General features: G+C 37.3%; 1 protein-coding gene across 2 annotated transcripts in view; it reads left to right on the forward strand.

The window, feature by feature from the left end:
- Positions 1–224: 224 nt before the first annotated feature.
- Positions 225–19602, forward strand: part of NEDD1 (NEDD1 gamma-tubulin ring complex targeting factor) — a 43866-nt gene continuing 24488 nt past the window's right edge. The window contains exons 1-5 of one of the 2 annotated variants that reach the window (XM_043440549.1): positions 225–373; positions 2515–2658; positions 6206–6300; positions 9992–10108; positions 12045–12185. In XM_043440549.1, coding sequence (XP_043296484.1) covers positions 2523–2658; positions 6206–6300; positions 9992–10108; positions 12045–12185 — 489 coding nt within the window. In that variant the 5' untranslated portion in view covers positions 225–373; positions 2515–2522. Of the gene's footprint in view, positions 374–1292; positions 1507–2514; positions 2659–6205; positions 6301–9991; positions 10109–12044; positions 12186–19602 lie in introns of those variants that run through there. The other variant, XM_043440550.1, reaches the window with a different exon arrangement.

Raw genomic sequence — 19602 nt, forward strand, 5'->3', positions numbered from 1 at the left:
CCCAGGCTAAACTCAGCACTGTACACCCAGTCTAGACGAGTGCCTGGCATGCCAGAGGCAGTCAGCCAACAAATGAATGACAAAAGGGAAGCAGCCAGCGGCACCAGCCCTCCCTGGCGCAGAGAGGAGCCGCCCAGGCCCTCAGTTCCCGCCCTCCCCTCCCAGGCGCTGGGATCAGGACCCGAACCCCGGCCCAGCACTGTCCCCGGCCCAGCGCTGTCAACGTGAGCCCCTCCTTGGGGAAGCGCCTCTCCTGGTGACGCCGCTCAGAGGCGGGACTTCCGGCCGCCGAAGTTTAACAGTTCAGGCGGGAGCCGGAAGCCCAGCGCCGGAGCGGGCCGCGCTGAGGCCCCCGGTGTACGGCGGCTGAGAGGTGAGGTTCCGGAGGTACCGGGTAGGGCCCGCCGCCCGCCGCTTACTTGCCCTCTCCTCGTTCCCCACCCGCCCTCCGATCACCTCAGGGGGCGGGTCGGAGGTCCCTGGGCTCCCCGCGACCCAGCGGGTCGGGCAGGGGCGCGGCGGCCGGGTTGGCGCGGAAGTGCCCGCGAGCCGCGGGCCGGGGTCGCGCACCTCCGCCTGCGGCGGCCTCCGGTCAGGCCTGAGGGGTGGCCCGGGTCGACTGGGGCAGGTCGGCGGCGGCTCCGGGGGTCTGCACTGACTCCGGAAAGTTTGCCGCTTGCCCGCAGTCCCGTTACCTTTTTGTAAACCTCTCAAATTTGACTCGTTTAGCAGGCGCTCAAATGCATTTAACAAAGTAACTCCAGTTGAGCAAGACTCCTGCGAGTAAAATGCATTATGGGTGAAAGAAAGTTGGAGAGCTTTGGCTTAAGCTGAGTGTAGTGAGTTGCTTCTTGTAGCCGCGAGGCTGATGGTGTTACGGCCGTGTGTCCTGACAGCTCACTTTGATGGGAGCCTCTTTCTGAGGCTAGTGTGCTCAGTCCTTAGAACACTGGGTGATGGGCCTTACCCCGCTCTACTTTGAGAGGAGCAAACTGACCGTCACCTAACTCTGGGGCAGGTCATCTGAGCCGGGACCAAAGTGATCTTTCCGCTACATTACACCAATCAACAGGTGTGATCTAAGATTACAGTAAAGACATCTTTCAGTGTTTCCTGGGTTTACAGATGCTTTTCCAGCGTTTCATTGTTGTTGAGTAGGAATCCAAAGGGCATAAGTTATAACAGGTTAAGGCACCAAATCCAAACACTGTGTCTACATTTCAACAGGTGACTAAGGGCTCTTAATAGAACTGTGTTTATCTGCTGAATGAAGCAGAGTGAATCACATAAGTGACTTTTCTAGTTAACGAAATTTCAGCCTCATAAACACATTAAAAATTTTGCCTCTTGAGAGTTGAAAGGGCCCTGTATTTTATTATGTCTTTAAGTTGTCCTCTGAAATATACTCACAAATGTGATGTTTTGTTAATGACTGAGGAACCTGTCTGTGACATCATTTATGCTCTGCCACACTCTTGACACTGTCTGCACCAGGAAGATGTGAAGGTATATTTTTACACCCTTCCCTCCCCTTCCCCTATCTCCCAGGCTGTTTTGACCATTTTTTCCCTTACCCATCATGCATTACTATGTGTGTTTTGTCTTCTAGACTGCCTTGGTTTGTGAAATCACTTTGTAGGAATTATGCATTCGAACTGTGTACTGTGAATAGATAATACAAGAGAAGGCATTGTGGATCAGGTGTAGGTATAGGGACTTGGTGACATTTTCTCAGGTTGTATTTGCTAATTTTAGAGTTACTTGGAAGACCTGCAGTGGTGGGATTCTAACCTGCAGGAGTGCTACAGTTTATCATTTTTTTTTTTTTTAAGATGAGGAAGTTACCTATCCAACAGTTATTTGTTGAATACCAGCTGTGTGCCAGGAATGTTTGAAGACCAGTAATTAACAAGACAAGACAAAAATTCCTGTCCTTGAGATCTTTGTTTTGCTCAAGTCAAGGGCCACATGTTATGAGAATAAGAATTGCAGATAGCAGGAAGGGCCATGAAAAAATGGAACAGGAGAATGGGATATAGAACAATGGGTAAGGAGTTGCTTTAGCCGTGGTGGTCAGCGAAGGCCTTTCTGAGGAAGAAACAGGAGCTGAGACTGGGATGATGTGAAGGAGATGACCATGGGAAACTGGGAAAGGTCGTTCCTGGCAGACTAGGTAACAAACACTTGGGGGTGAGAAAGAAGGCCAGTGTGTTTGGCGGCCCCAGGGAAGAAAGGAAGGTTACATCAGTTTATGAAACACTCCGCACTAAGGAGGCTGCACTTCATTTTAATTGCCGTGGAAAGCCACTGGGAAGGTCAACTAAGATTTTGATCTGGTTTACCTTTCAGGAAGATCAGTAACTCAGCTTTGTGGTGAGCGCAGTCTCTGGGACACAAGTGAATGTGTGGAGCCACTTGTTTTGGATAAGATGCCTCATTTTAACTCTTTTTGTTTGTTTGTTTTAAACCTATTCTTAATTGTTTTTAAAGCATGTTGTTTTAAACAATTTGTAGGTGCAGTCATGCAGGAGAACCTCAGATTTGCCTCATCGGGAGACGATGTTAAGATATGGGACGCTTCCTCGTTGACGCTGGTGGATAAGTTCAGCCCGCACGCTGCGCCTCATGTTATTAGCTCAGTGTGCTGGAGCAGCAACAGTATCCTTTTAAAAATAAAATAGCCACCATGTTAAACATCCAGCAGCGATGAAACTTCTGTGTGTGATCCATAATGAGAAATATATTTGGCATAGCTGTGAAAGATAAAGTGAAATAGGAATTTAATAAACAGTATGTCATATGATAGGGGCTGTCCAGGTGGCTCAGTATTAAAGAATCCACCTGCCAAGCAGGAAATGTGGGTTCAATGCCTGGATCAGGAAGATCCATTGGAGAAGGAAATGGCAACCCACTCCAGTATTCTTGCTTGGGAAATCCCATGGACAGAGGAGCCAGGCAGGCTATAGTCCATGGGGTTACAAAGATTCAGACATGACTTAGCGACTAAGCAATGACACATCATATGATTGAAAACTGATATTCTCCATTGATTTCATTTAAAAAATTTATTTGCAACCCACTACATTGTAAAGCACTGCTATTAAAAATATATGTTAGCTACTAGATGCTGACTATAGAGTTTTGTTATCAACCGTTCGTTATTGAATTAAATGGAATAAGGTAGGTAATGGTGGAAATAATCCTAAAAGTTCTGGAATGATGTTTTGCATCTACATTTGCGTATTTGTGGATCTCGTTGGGAAATTAAAGACAGAACTTGAAGACAAAAGCAAAACTTGAGGGAGGAGATAAAAATTGTAGAACATTTCCATGTTACTGATGTATTTTCTGTATTTCTCTTCCATTGTATCTGTGTTGAAAATAGTCTTGTTTCCCAAGAAGACAGATAAATTACCTTGATTGAATTTTCCTAAGGTTTTTATGTTTCTGATTCCCACCCTTCCTTTCTTAGTAAATTTCTGTGTACTAGGTTCCTTCAATTTTGTCCACTCTTTGCGACCCTACGGACTGTAGCCCACCAGGCTGCTCTGTCCATGGGATTCTTCAGGCAAGAATACTGGTGTGGGTTGCTATGCCCTCCTCCAGGGAACCTTCCCAACCACGGGATTGAACCTGCATCTCTTAGGTCTCCGGCATTGGCAGGCAGTTTCTTTAACCACTAGCGCCACTTGGGAAGCCCAAATTTATTTATTTGGCTTCTTTGAGTCTTAGTTGAGTCATGTGTGATCTTTTATTGTGGTGTGCAGGCTCTTTATTTGTGGCGCTCCCCAGTGGCATGTAGGATCTTAGTCCCCTGACCAGGAATCAAACCCATGTCCCTTCCATTGCCAGGCAGACCCTTAGCCACTGGATTACCAGGGAAGTTCCTGGTGGATAAAATGAACATCATAAATAGGGATTTCTCACTATCTCACTACTAACATTTTGGGCCAGATACTGTTTTGTCATGGAGGCTGCCCTGTGCATTGTAGGATGGTTAAAAGCCTTCCTGACCTCTACCAGTGAGATACCAGTAGCCCCCGTGGTGAAAGCTGTGAAGCATCTTCAGAATTGCCACATGTCAATTCTGTGAGGGGCCAGAATCATCCTCAGTTGGGAACCATTGCTGGAAACAACGTGCTGTTACCACCTTTTGTATGAAAATGTTCTGTATTCTTGGTGTGGTAGAGATAATCATTCTTTTGTGGAACTGATACACCATTTCTTAAACAACAGATAAAGCTTGAACATGTGTCTGATCTTATCAGTATCAAAGTAGTAATATTCTGCTTCCTGATGAAAGTAAGAATATCAAAGCTTTAAAATATGAATGATTCATGAACAAAAACATTAGAAAGTTTTCATGCCCAGTCTAATTATTCTTGTAAATATATAACAAAAATGACAAGTTTTCTTATTGAATTAAACTTTCCTCTTCATCATTCCTTGATTTTGTATTAAAGTAGCAAAGTAAGTTACTTTGGCTCCCTATTGATCAAACTCATGTGAGGGGAATGCATTTTTGAAGGCCTCTGCAGATTTGAGTGGGGGGCAATGTTTAAAGAGAGTGACAAATATGTGATATTGCTTCTATTATTAGATTTTTATTATGTTTAGAGCTAATTTTCCCTGTTACTTACTGCATAAAAGTACCAATTCTTAGTGATTATTTTTTATTCCAAGGAGTTTTATTAGGAGTTGGCATTTACTGATAAACCACTTAAAGGTCTAGCAACAAAACTGATGTGACTATGACTATGTGATGGTGTCCTCTGGGTTTTGGAAACTGGTTTTATTTCTGTAGTTTTCTTGTATAAGTACATGTGCACTGGAAACCTTTGTATAGTTTTATTCCTATTGAGGCTTTGATGCCTTCCATAGAGGTTAGTTACTGAAGACCAAGGGATTCCTGGACTCAGATATTTGGGGAACGCTTAGTGTGGATTCCAAAGACAGAGTTAATGGTGAGGTGCCATGAAGATCAGTTTTCTTTTTTTTCTTTAATCAGTTAATTATTTTTTTGGCCCTCCAGGTAGTACTCCTCACTTTCTTAAGACTTCTAAAACTATGTGAGAAATAAATGGAGTAACTTGAGTTCGCTTTTGTAGTATCTTCCTTCAGTCCTTTCTTTAATGTGCTCTATAGAGAAGAGTGACAGTAAACATAGGAAGAAGCCAAGGAGAGGGAAAATGATTTATTTTTCTCAGTGCTGTAAAATCTAGATAGGTGGAAGTGATTTTGTTTGAATCATATATCATGATAAAATTACAGTCCATGGTCTGTTCACAAAATAGCTGAATGTTCTACAAATCACTTAAAGTAATGCAGTTTGGACTTTGCTTGTTAAGTGTATATTTAAACTTCTGATATTTTGTTTTGACTCTCAAAATCAGGCTCTTGTTCTTGGTTGTATTATTGTGGTTAGTCATGTAAGTTTTAAAATACTTATATTAAAAAAAAAATACATTATTTTGTGTTTACTGATTATTTCACTTATTTATGTGAAATAAGGTAAATTTAATTTTAAATTATTAAATCAAATTTTAAATATTATTTTAATAATTTAAAATTGTATTTTAAATAATTTAAATTTAATTGAGCTGAAATAAAGTTAAAATAAAACTCATAGTTGCTGTGTAATCACACTTACTTACATTTGCTACATTATAATATTCTTAATATATTTAAAATTGAAATGCTCTATCAAAAACATTCCAGTCCATTCCATTCCAGAAAATATCAAGCTTTATTTTTTAGTGGAAAAATAGGAGACTAATGTGGATATTTGCTTCCTAGCTTAAATTTTTATCAAGCACTGCATTACTAAATAATTATCTTAAACCATGTTTATAGAAGAAAAGGCTGATTGGTATTTGCTTGATGTTGCTTTTATCATGCTCTCATTCTTGAAGGATAAAATTAGACCTTCTGGCCTACTCTTTGAAAGTGGGGTAGTATTTCACACGGGTTAAGTAGCTTTCGAGTGATAGCAAAGTCAAAAAGGATAGTTCTTCCCTGAAGTAGTAAAGAGAATTAGTCTTAGTAATTAGTAATCTGAGCCAGTTTTGAAAGCTAATGTATCAGCTATATTCATTGTTTGTCATCTTTTTAGTGTGCTTGCTTTTATCGTCACATTTCTTTATAATGACAGCCGAGTGCTAGAGCTGCTCTTGGATTGTTTGATGCTCCATAACTCTTGATTTAGATAACTTTCTAGTGACAGCATCTTCCAGTGGTGACAAAATAGTTGTCTCAAGTTGCAAATGTAAACCTGTCCCGATTTTAGAGCTTGGTGAAGGGGTAAGTGATTTTTTTTTTTTAACTTTTAAAAATCTTAGTCCTGCTTGCGTGGTAATTGTTTATTTATTATGATGCTAACAACTAAATATAAAGGAATTTAAAAGCATTATTCTTAACCTGAGCTTAAAATAATACAATTAACACTTGAAGGTGAGATAAGTGTGCTTACTGATATATCTTTAGGTAAAATAATATTGGATCCTAGGGGAGCAATCAAAGACTTAGATTTTGTCAGCTAGGTAGCATCTCCATTTTCCCTCTGTTGGAGGTTTCCTGTTATTGCTGTGACTTTTTAGGACTATGTTCCACCAAGGTTCCTAGGTTGATCTGACCACAGGAGTCCTAATGATGTAGCCCTTCCCTTACTAACAATGGGCTCAGCACCATCAGCTAAAGACCCTTATCTGATGGTGACCTTCTGCTTTAGCTTCGGTCCAATGGGTACTGCCTGAGCCTCTCCAAGCCCTTCTGTAACAGAATGGGCTTTGTCAAAATGAACTTTGGTCCCAGAGCATTTAAATGAATTTCTCACTATATATTCTTACCCTTTTGTTTCATAAGTTAATCCCTCCGATTCAGGATAATACTGGCTTTTTCATTTCCAATCATACACTTCTTGAAATTTGTTTCCATTTTAAATAAGATCTAAATAAAAAGGAATATATAGGTGGTGGTTCTTTTTTTAAATTTCAAAGTTTTATAGTGGACTCTAAACCATAATGAATTGTCATAATTTTATACACTGGAGTAGATAGGGTGACCCAATTAGTAATTGCTCTACTCCAGTTGCTTTGGAGTAGAACACAGCAGGACCACACAATATAAGTTCATCTAACATATTAATAAAAATGACTTAGAATTTCTAGCAGTCCTTTCCTAGAGGTGTCTGGTAGGATTGACCTCAGCATCAGTTCCAGCCCACAGGTGATGGAGACGGGGACAGATAGAATGTGTGTTAAGGGTAGGAATGGCAGTTGCCTTTCAGCCTCAGTAAGTGGAGTTGAGGCATGTGGGATCTAGTTCCCGGACCAAGGATTGAGTCTGCATTCCCAGAGTGCCACTGGGGAGTACAGGTAAACTGTACTCTTGAAGAGCAGGCAGAACATCTTAGTCATTTTTGGATCTTCAGATCATGTCCAAGTTGATCAGCGAACATTTGTTGAATTAAATATCAACATAAAAACAGTTTTGATTTCGGGACTGCCCTGGTGGTACAGTGGTTAAGAATCCTCCTTCCAGTGCAAGGGATGCAGGTTCGATCCCTGGTCCAGGAACTAGGTCTCACATGCCTCAACAAAAGACCCTGCATGCTGCAACTAAGACCCGACACAGCCAAAACAAATAAAAAGCCAAAAAACAAAAACAGTTTTGATTTTCACTTCTGCCAGTATTTAAGGTGGAACTTTATTTAAAGTCCATATTAATTTTCTTTGATTTTGTATTTTACCTCTCTAAAGTAGACAGATTGGTCTTGACAGTATGATAATGGATATGATAACCTAGAAATTTGACCTGATGTTATCTTCAGTTTTAAAAATTCTACCCATTGCTTTTGTGTTAGGATACAGGATTCCTGTAATAACCAATTTCCATTAATTATTTAAGTTCATTAGCTACATTAATAATAACATAAAAAAATCCTCTCTAATTAGGGTAAGCAGCTAAAAATATAGGTTTTGTTCTGAACCCTTACGAATAATTTCAGTTATTTTCGATGATTGGAATTTTAATATATTGATCTTTGATGGATGCCATTCTTATCTGTTTTATTTAAAGGTAAACTCCTGATCTGCAGTAATAACCAGATTCTAAATTTTATTCGTCTATTTAGACCAAAGTCAGTTCCTTGAATGATGTCTGCGAGAGAGTTATAGTGACCATACTGAAATATTGATGTACTGTGCCCCTGATATTTTTGTGTATTAATAATTTTGACTCGGTTAGAATTTCAAAGCTGGAAGAAACCTTGGGGGAGAGAGGAGGGTGGGGCATCTGCACCCTTTTAAGAATCTGGTGCTCTCTTGAGCAGAGGATGTTTTTGAAATGCGTGGACTATCAAGAACAATAGATCTGGTCCTCATCTTTCATTTCTCAAAGGTAGAACGTAGGCTCGGAAAGATGAGATTACTTGCCTAGAGCTATGTAATTTGCCTTAAGTCTCAAAATGTACCCTTTGGAATTAATTTCTATTCCCCCCCTTATGGTGTTCAGCTGGAGTGGGGATACTTAATGTAACTGTGTAGTGTATCTGAAAGTTAATAGGAAAAAAAACAACAATGCAGCACTGTAGCATAGTTACTGATGATACCACCAGATAGATGACATGCATACATACTCATTGTGAGAAAACTTGGTTACCACTGTATTTTTAGCCATTTGTTCTATAAATATTTATTGAACATGGATATGGTCTTTGCTCTAAGGAAACTGACATTCTGATGCGAGACAGACAGTAAATGAGTAAACAGTATCCAGTGATAGTGCTAAGTTGTTATGCAGAGAGCTGAAATACGTTATTGAGTTAGCAGGTTACACTAGGTGGGGAAGGGAAGTCTTCTGAAGTTGTGGTATTTAAGTTGATGTCTACTGATCAGGTGAAGTCATTCAAGCCAAGGTTCAGGGGAATTAACTTTCCAGGCGAGAATAGCTATGTAGAAGTCTGGAGGCAAATATAGTGTTATTACATTTAAGGAGTGGAAGATGGTCCTTGTGCCTAGAGAATCAGTGGGTGGGGAGGAAACTGGTGAGAGAGCAGTTAGGAAAGGACTAGATGAGTAGGGCAATGAAAGCCAGGTTAGTGACGAGTTTGGAATTTAGGTGTGATTGGAAGCCACTGAGGGTTTTAAGATGAGACACACATGGTCTGATTTACATTTCATGAAGGTCACACTCTATGGAACATGAAATGCAGGGAAGCAAGAGTGGAAGGCAGACCACCAGTTAGGAGGCTGCTGTTGTGCTTTGACAAGTTTTGGATCAGGGTGCTTGCAGTGACAGTAGATAGAGAGGGGTCCCTGTGGGGTATATTTTAGGGTTGGAGTTTAGAGAACTTGCTGATAGACTTGAGTGGAGGGAGAACGAGGAATCAAGGTTCCTTCTGAACTTCTGTCTTGAGTAGCTGGATGAATGGGACCTTTCAGTAGGGGGGAAGAGTGTAGAGTTAGTTTCTGATGACAAGGATGTTTGAGACTTGGTCCATTTGGGGGAGATGCACTGTGACTTGGGACTAGTATCTTGTCCTCTTTATAAAACTTCCCCCTCTGTAAATTGAAGGATTTAAGCTAGGTATTCTTCAAAGTCTCCTCTACCGTTAGAGTTTTCTGAGCTGTGGGTTGATTTTAATTTGAGATATTCTGTGGGGTATAAGAGCAGGTTTTGTTAAAGGGAAATATGCAGGGCGAGTAAGCCCTCAAGGGGCTCCGAGACTTGCTGGTTTCCTAAGCTTCCTCTGTCACCACCTTTATGTGGAAAGAACATGAATCTGGTTGACTTCCTTAAAGCCATTTTGAACACTTTGCAGACTATTGAATCCTTGTGAAAGATGATGAGAGCTGAATCTTTAGTATAAGAATTGGCATGTGTATAGCATTTCATTCAAATGTTTTTCATGTGCTTACCAAGTGTTAGCTAAGAACTGAAAGTCAGCTCTGGTCTCTATTAACTTAACATGACTTTTTTTTTTTTTAAATAGCAAAAGCAGACATGTGTCAGTTTAAATTCAACATCTATGTATTTGGTAAGCGGAGGCCTAAATAAGACTGTTAATATTTGGGATTTAAAATCAAAAAGAGTTCATCGATCTCTTAAGGTAAGCAACTTTTAAAAAAAATCTTTACAGAAATGTGTTTATTAGTCATTACCAAAATTTAATTTTGAGCTTATATGATAAAAATAAGCAGCTTCAGAATGAAGTGAGATATGTTAGGGAATATAAAGATGTATAGCCAAAAGCTTACTTTTTTGAGTTTATTTTTCCTTCCATGTATGTTACTATGTTATTGTGTTGCTGGGGTTAAAACTTTTTCCTTATTTTTTCACTTTCTTATGCTCTTGAGTGGACCACTTCCTTCATTTTAAAAAAAATATAGTTTATTGTCATTAAAGATCTTTTTAAGGCTTTTTGAAAAAATGAGAGTAATTTTGGGATGATAGTATTCAATCTGGTAATCAGTTTGGCGATATGGCTTCTTAGTTCTCTGCTGCTATTTGTGTTATTTTTGTGTGTATTTTCCTGTTGGTAATAAAATGTTTCTAAAATAGTTTACTATTTATTTATTTTTTTCATTTATTTTTATTCGTTGGAGGCTAATTACTTTACAATATTGTAGTGGTTTTTGCCATACATTGACAGGAATCAGCCATGGATTTACATGTGTTCCCTATTTATAATTAGTGTTTCTTTAAATAGCTTTTGCAGTTTCAGAAAATGAAAATAATCATTGTGAAAGCCTCTGGTTGTGATTGCTTTTTTGGACTTCTGTTGTTTTAGTATTTGGAAGTTCATCTTTAAAATTGCTTTCAATTTTTGTCTTTTAAAAAACTTTTAATATGCGAAATTTAAAACATATTTTATATACACACACACATACCTACAAAGAGAAAGAATTTCCTAAAATGTAAAGGCATCTCCTAGCATGCTTCAGGGACCATTTGAGAAAGTTGTAAAATAAGTGGAATATTATAGTTACAATTATTGTTATTACATTAATTAGATACAAAGATGTGTTTGTTTCTGTTATTAAGATGTGACATCAAGTTGTTAAAAACTATGCTGACCACTGTGCTCTTAGGCTAGATATCTTTAATTTAGTCTTGGAAAACATAATCCTTGTGAACTCAGTTTGTTCTAAACTAAACGGTTTTATTTCCTCAATATGGATTCCCCTATGGATCAGGGAGACAGTGCTGGTATAATGGGAGGAAAATAAGCTTGAATCCTAGCTTTGCCACTGGCAGTTCTGTGAGCTTGCAGTTTGTTAACCTTAGTTAACTCATCTGTAAAATAGAAAAAATGACTTTGCCTCCCATGCTTGTTCTAAAGATTAATAATAATTAAAACTCCAGCCTAAGTTGGTACTCAATAGATGGGAAGCAGCGTCTATCAAATCTGAAACATGCTTTCTCAATTCAGCTTTGGGGCTTTTTTTTTTTTTGCTCTCTTCTATTTTACAGTGTTAGGTTTCATTCTCCTTCCCCTAACTTACCTCTTAATCACTTTCTTTAAGGTTGAACTGAGGCTTCCTGTCTTCTGTAAAGCTTCGTCAACTCAGGTCATAGTGATGCCTCTTTGGCATTCCTCTGACACTTTGCCCCTGCCACTCATTTAGAATTCATTCTGCCATTTGCATGTTCACTTAAACGTCCTGTCTTCCCAATTGAACAGTAATATTCTCAAGGGCAGGGACTCTCGTAAGAGTCAACTTGCAATAAATGATACTTGTCGGTGGAAGTGAATTCTCTAATGTAGGCATAATGCCATTTAGAAAATTACCTTTCCTTTTTGTTTCTTGTTTCATAGTGCCTGATCATTGTATGGTTATGAAAAATAAATCTCTGTTCCCTGAAAAGACTTGGTGCTGATCAGATAGTTTACTACTCATTTGAGTACTTTTTTTTTTTAAGATTATTTTGAGGAAAATGTAAAGCAAATATTAGATTGACAAATATACAATGTTTACAAAAAAATATGAAAAATATGCTGTTTGAAGGTTGTGTGGCACTCTATTTACTGTCCTTTCTTTCAGGATCATAAAGATGAAGTAACTTGTGTAACATATAATTGGAATGACTGCTACGTTGCTTCTGGATCTCTCAGTGGTGAAATTATTTTGCACAGTGTAACCACTAATTTATCTAGTACTCCATTTGGTCATGGTAGTAACCAGGTACAGTATGGGTTTATTCAAAACAAAGTTGATAAGAGATTTTTAATTACCTTACATAAGGCAATAAATTTAAGTTTTTAAAATTAAGTATTTAAAATTTGCACTTAGCGTGCTTGAAAAACTTACAGGTAGCTATTTTTTAATGGTAGTATTTTAAAACTAGTATATATTAGATGATGGAGCTTATATGAGTTTAGTTATGCTTTGAATGGTCACATGCTCCTAGAACTTAACTGCAGATAAAAAACACAAATAATTACTAATAGATTAAGCCTAAAACATGGATATTAATCTATGACACTACAATTACAGAAGTATCACATAACTTAAACTGTGCCAGCTACAAGACAGATATATATGTTCATAAATACTCTGATGGACATGGAGTATTTGTTTTTAGGCACAGGGCAAATACAGTTTTCTTTTTTGTTTGTTTCAAGTATGTGATAGTTAAAGTATCAAGGCATATTTATGTATTTCGGGTTAATACAGGAGTATTTAAGGAAATACTTTATGTTTTATAAAGGAAGTACTATATAAATGCTTTTATAAAGCAAAATTAGTTACTGAATTTTTCTTTATAAAAAATTAGTCTGTAAAATTCCTAAAAGAATAAATTTAGTTTCTCAAGAAATCTAGTTCTTGACTAACTTTCCATGAAATTATCCACAGGAATTTCCCATAAGGTGCAAGTTCTTTTACTCTTACTTTTTATTGTAATCACTTTGGCCATATTTTTAGGTAAAATATGGGAGTGCTCCAGTTTTGAAAAGCCTTAAAATCATTCTTTGAACAGTTTATGTTTAGTGTTCAAGGAAAATTTAACAAGTATTAAACATATACAGAAAAAAGTCTTTTCTCAGATTTCATGTATATTGAGGTAATAGAGATATGATTAGGTTTATGAGAAAGTGAGAGATTGTTGAGAAACAATCTTATGGTCATTCAGAACAGAGAAAAAACTATCTGATTGGGAATAACAGAGAGGAAATTGAAGAAGGGACAGTTGCAGCTGGGTCTAAGGGTTTGTTTTGTTTACTGCTGTTTAATTTGATTCTGCCTTGTGCTAGGTTTAGCTCTTTGCATAGTAGTTGGAACTATCTCTTGTTTCCTTGTCCTCAGCTGTTGTCTAACTTTGTGCCTTACACGGAAAAGATCTCCAATAAATATGTGAATGGATGAGCACATTTAAAGATAAAGATTTTAAGACACTAATAAAGAGCTTTGGGAGAGGAGCATTTTATTTGGAGGAAATCATACAAACAAAAATAAAGAGAAAGGAAAGTATATGGGTTTTAAGTAGGAGCTAATGTTGATATGGGACTTTGAACGCCAGACCGAAGGCTTGGCTTTTATTTTGGAAGACAGGGAAAACTAGTCAGAATATTTTGATTAGTTGAATGTCAGAACCATAGAATCCTTGAACTGAGAAAAGCCTTTAGAGGTAACCTCATTTTCTGCATTTTATGGATGAAGATAAGTGATTTACCACAGAGAATGATTAATATGGCCATAAAGATAGGAAGTAATATTTTGTTTTTGTAATTTTTTGGTTATTTTTATTATAACTGAGACATAAAACCTAAGCACATATAGTGGAACTATTGGGGAAAAAAATCTAGTGTTCAAATAGATGACTTGCTTTTTGAAGAAACAGAGTAGTCCTCTTCTCTTCTACTTGTTTCATCTCCTTCCTCCTCTCCTTCATCTTTCTTCTTTTCCTTCCCCTCCTCCTTCCCTTCTCCCTCCCCCAACTTCCCTTCTCCTCCTCTTCCTTCTTTTCCCTCTTTCTCTTTTTCTCTTCCTCTTCTTTGGAAGAAGCATGATATATTAGAAGCATGATAAGTTTAGATTTATAAATTCTGGGTTGACTTTTCAGTAACTTAAATATTAAGTTAGATACTGCCATGTATTTTCTCTAAGTTTTTACTGTATTTTACTGGAGAGTTTTGGTTATTGCTCTTGGGCTTATTCTCTGTAAAATATTAAAGTTTTAAAAATTGAGATATATACAAGATACATACAATAAAGTACATATATCTTAAATATACAGCTTGATGAATTTTTATACATGCATACATACACCTGTGTAACTACATACTACCAAAATCAAGATACAGAACATTCCTGGCATACCGTAGGTCTCCCTCTTCACCCTTTCCAGTCACTACCTCATATTTCTTAGAAGAATTGTATGTGTCTGGTTTCTTCTGGTCTTCATTATGTTTGTTGCATGGAATAGTAGTTTATACTGCTTTAATTCCTGTGAAGTGTTCCATCATAAGGATATACCACCATTTATCCATTCTACTATTGATGGACGTATGAGCTGTTTCTCATTTGTGTCTATTGTGAGAAAGCTACTATGAATATTCTCATATGAGTCTTTTTGTGGATACATGTTTTCATTCCTCTTGAGTAAATACTCAGGGGTGAAATCGCTGGGTCTTAGGGTAGGCATTAAGTTTTACTTCATTAAAAATTGTCAAAAAGTTTTTAAAGTGCTTGTGCCATTGATTATGTCTGTAAGCAATGTATGTGAGATCCAGCTGTTCCACGTTTTTGCTCATTGTCTTGCTTATTCACTTCAGCCACTTTGATGGTTGTGTAATTGTATCTCATGATGATTTTAATTTGCATTTCTCTGTTGAATGAGTTGGGCACACTTGTATACTTTCTGTTGTGACTATTCAGGTCTGTTCCCTTTTGTTTGGGGTTGTGTTTTTCTGATTGATTTATAGTTTATTCTGTTTTCCAGATGGAGTCATCCTTTGGCTATACATGTTGCATCATATGTCTTCTTTTTTAGCCTGTGGCTTTCCTTTTCACTCTCTTAATGCCTTTAAAAAATGAACAGAAGTTCTTAAATGTATGTCTATTGTGCTCCATTTCAAAGTAGTTTTTGTATGTGGTATGAGATGGGATTCATCTTTCCATACAGGTATATGATTATGCCAGCATTATTTATTGCAAAGACCATTCAACTGCCACTGGGGTGAGTGTAGGTGATGAGAGGGTTTGGAGAACATTCCAGGTAGAGGTTATCACCTTTATAGAATTCTTACCACCATTTACTGTGTTTCAAGTACAGTAATTGTCACTTTATATATATTTTCTCACTTATTCTTTGCTGCTCACTTCTGAGGTATAGGTTATTCTCATTTTAAAAATGAGAAAACTGAGATTCCAGGACTTAGAGACCACAAAATCCTTAATTGACTGACTTGAAGGTCAACTCTTGAAGAGTGGCAGCATTGTTTCCTTTTGGGTCTCTCTGTGGTTCAGGGGCAGCTAAATGTGTAAGTATTTGAGGATCCAAAGCTTCAGGAAACTTTGCGAGGTTCTCTTGTCACTTTGTGCAGGAGTCCCAAATTTTATTATCTCTTCTTCACGTAAAAGAAATATATTTTAAAATGCTAGGTGGCAGGTTGCTGTATTGTTGATTTTCGAAGGATTTTCATTGATTACTTTGCATGGCAGACCTGAATTTATCTCCTAGTTTAGGAAGACAGTAATGCTGAAAGCTTATCTCTTGTGCAAGGTCAGATGAACTGCAGCCTAGACTTTCATGTCCCCGCTGCTTCCCGCTCGGGCAGTTGGCCTCTCTGTGAGTTTTTTGGGTGTACTGTTACGTCATAACCACGTTTATTTGGAGGCAGCTGTGTGAGCCTGGGCGCGTGACTTAGCTCTCAAGCCTCCTTTTCCTTAACTGTCAGGTGAGAATGAAAATATACTCTCAATAAGGTTTTTGTTTTGTTGTTTTTAGGGCTAAATGAGATGCTAATATAGTTCATAGTATGTGATAGGAGGTCAGGGAGCTTTTGATAAATAATCATATTAATTTATTAAAATAGCTTTTGTGATTAACTTCTGCAAACTGCTTTGCGTCTTTAGGTTTAATGCATTCCCTCCAGATTGACCAGTTATAACTTGACCTCAGGAATCATAATTTGTGTTTTAGAGCAATATAGAGTTAAGGAGAGTGTTAAGACGGTGAAGAAATGAAACTGGAGCATGTTGATTTTTTTCTCTTTTCCTGGAACAAATGTTTATATATTTTTCATGTACTATATTATTTCATTTTTCTTTACACCATTAAAGCAGACTGCCTGGACTTTCTGTAAATACCAGTCAGTCTCTATGTATGTAAGTATGCAGTCTGTTTTCTTAGTGAAGAAAGTCGAAGTTATGATTCTGCATATTTACATTTCCATTTTGCAGGCAGCATAATTGAAATCTGTGGAGTTTTAAAAATTGATTCCTCAAAATTCATTTAAGATTTCAAGTATATTAAATACTCATTTTAGACATTCAAACAATGTTCATAAAAATTTCAACTCTAAAAATTGACATAATCCAATTCCAGTATACTGTCATCCAGTCAATTTCCTATGCTGATCAGTTTTACTATAGGGTTTGGGTTAATGAGAAAAATAGTAGGTAGGGCACATCTAATGATTAAATTAAAAATTTCTAATTTTGTTTCTGTGAGCAATCAAGAATTTGAAATCTTTAAAAATCATCGGATTGCTTTCTTAGCAAAAGTGACAAAACCACAGAGTCTCACTGAATCTTTATACTGAATTTCATATTAGAAATGAGATTGCCTGAATATATTTAGACTCTTACTTTGAAGTGTCTGAGCTGAATTGAAGCTATTAGTTTTCTGTGGATCGCAGTGTCTATCTGCAGGGGCAAAAAGCCTTACTGCTTCTGCAGAGCTGCCAGGGCTGACACACTCCTTGGATTATAATTGCAAGTCACTATTTGGCAAGTTCAGCAGCTTAGGCTCACCAGCAGGTTAGCCGGTGTCGCCTTTCTCAGACTGTAGCCTTTTTGAAAGCAGTTAAAATGTGGATATTTTATTGATTCCTTAGATTTAAAAGTGATCTTTAAATGTAGTATCTGTGAGATTTTTAAATACAACATTTTCAGTGTATGTTAAATAAGTCCATTTTCTTCAGTGAAATTTTTGACATTTTAGATACAGATTCTGTAAATATTCATAAGCATTTTGAGTATAGAGATCTGGTAAATAATTATTATTTACATTTTAAAAATAATTATTTTATCAAGAAAGAGTTTAATTCCAATTTGGTTGACTTGGTTGACTGGTTTTGTTTGTATCTGAGCTTTGGCACTCAAGAACTTTGACTTACTACAAAGCTTTGTATCTAGAGTAGTGGTTTCCTGTATGTTATATGGGGGCATTGGTGTACAGTTGTGTCTTATGGTATAAAATGTCCTTGATTAACTCAATATATTTCCTTAGTATTTGTCCACTTTTCTAGCCTTCATGTTATGTTTTTGAGCAGTTTTGTGATTGACATGTTGGTGTAAAACAAACTTCTGTATCTTTATATATTGCTTCTTAAAGTATTATTTTGTCCTTTGATTTTTCTCTTCTAAATTTTCTTTAACAGGAAGTGATTTGAAGAATGTTTTCCTGCAGTTTATCTGTGTGGCTCTGTCTTCCTTCCATAAATGTATAACTGCTCCATTGTTTCAGTCTTCCGCTTTTTCTTCCTAGTGTTCCGTCCTAGGTTTCTCATTGCTAGTCTTCACAGTTACAGTTTTTAGTGGCTGTATAATATTCCATTGTTCAGATGCCAGTTTATTTAGATAATCCTATACTTTAGGTATTTTCCAAATTTTTATAATCACAATGAATAACATATGTTAATACTATTTCTGTAAGTATATGTTTTCTGCTTTTGACTTTTTCTTTGAGATTAAAAATTCTCTTTCAGTGTAACTCTGTAGCAGGCTCACATTTTCTTTCCTTGAGGAGTTAAAATGTGTTACTCTTATCATTTTTGGTCTCAAATGTCTGATCATAATTTAAGTATTTTTTTCCTTATAAGTTACTTGTTCTTTTTCCTATATGTGCAGAGATTTTTTTTTTCCTTTAAAATCCAGTAATTCTTCTAGATTGTGTCCTGGTTTTGGTTATTCTGTATTGCTATTTTTAGGTACATGGTATGATCAGTTAATATGTAATTTCAAATCTTTTTTTCTTTCAGGGAGTTTTCTTGAATTATAGTTTTTAGTATTTGATATTTTCTTTATCTTTGTTTTTTCTTTGTTGTATCTTCTTCAGTGATTTACTACTTTCATATCATTTTTAACTTTTTCCCTTGTTTTTAATTTTTAAAAATTCTTTCCTTTTGACCTATATTTAAGTTATATTTGTTATATAAATATTTGTTATATTTATTCATTCTATATTCCTTATACATTTAATGAAGGCTATGTAGTGTAGCCTTCTTTCCTTTTTTTAGCCTTCATCTTTAAAAGGATTAAAATTTCTAATTTTTTTCCAAGTTGTGACACCTCATTTTTGAGTTTTCTAATTCTGACTTACATTGTTTTTTTTAATGTCTTATATCATTTTACTGTCTTTTTGAGCATCTGTTGAGAATGTCTTCTTTCTTGTTCTCCTTGTTCTCATAATAACTTTGTCTGCAGTTCATCTGTGAAGTCAGTTTCCCTCAACACTACAGCAGAGATGGAGTTTAGAGGGTAACTCTTCTGAGTTAGCTTGGTTTTGTTCTGCTCCCGGACTTGTATGTGAATCTTCACTCTCCTTCAACTATCTTGACTCCAACCTGTTCAGGTTTGTTTCCACTGCTAGTAGTGTCTCCTCAGTATGGAGCCCTGACCTGGGAAGGAGATGCCTTGGCTGGACAGTTTTGGGGGTGTTCTAGTCCTTCAGACCTTTCTGCAAACTTCTGGGATAGAACTACTAATGCTGATTCTATGGATATTCCTGGTTTAGCTGATATTGTCAGATTGGCCACCACACTTTCCCGTGGATACATTTTGGCTATGTGGGGCTCTTCCTGTTCTCAAATCTTTCTCAGTCCCTGTGATTTCCCGCTGCTTCCTCCTGCACAGATGTTAATACTATGAAGGACTATGGCTGTTAAATGTTCGATCTACTAGTGTATTTTGGGGCTCATGGAGACACCTGAAATGGTCTAGTTTTACTGTAAATGTTGTTCATGGGGTTTTAGTTTTGCTATCTGGTTTGCTATCTGTAACACATACACACTCACACATTATACTCACGCTCTGTGCTGGGATTCCCAAGACCAGGTTTGATGCTGCACTGGGAGGACTCACAGGACTCAGTGCAGAGAGGTGGTGTTCATGGCCATGATTTATTACAGTGGAAGGATGCAAAGCACATCAGCAAAGGGAAAAAGGTGCACAGGGTGAAGGCCCAGGGAAACCAGGCGTGAGCTTCCACGAGTCTTCTCTCAGTGGAGTAGATGTGTTTAATTTTTCCAGGATCAAATTGTGACAGCATATATGGAACATGGTTTACCGGGGAAGCTTGTTAGAGACTGATTGGCCAGGGACTTTGTTGGAGGCTGGTTATCTTGACATCCTCTGCCTAGCATGTACTGAAATT

The sequence above is a fragment of the Cervus canadensis genome, chromosome 21 (assembly GCF_019320065.1).
Source record: "Cervus canadensis isolate Bull #8, Minnesota chromosome 21, ASM1932006v1, whole genome shotgun sequence".
NCBI classification, from domain to species: Eukaryota; Metazoa; Chordata; class Mammalia; order Artiodactyla; family Cervidae; genus Cervus; species Cervus canadensis.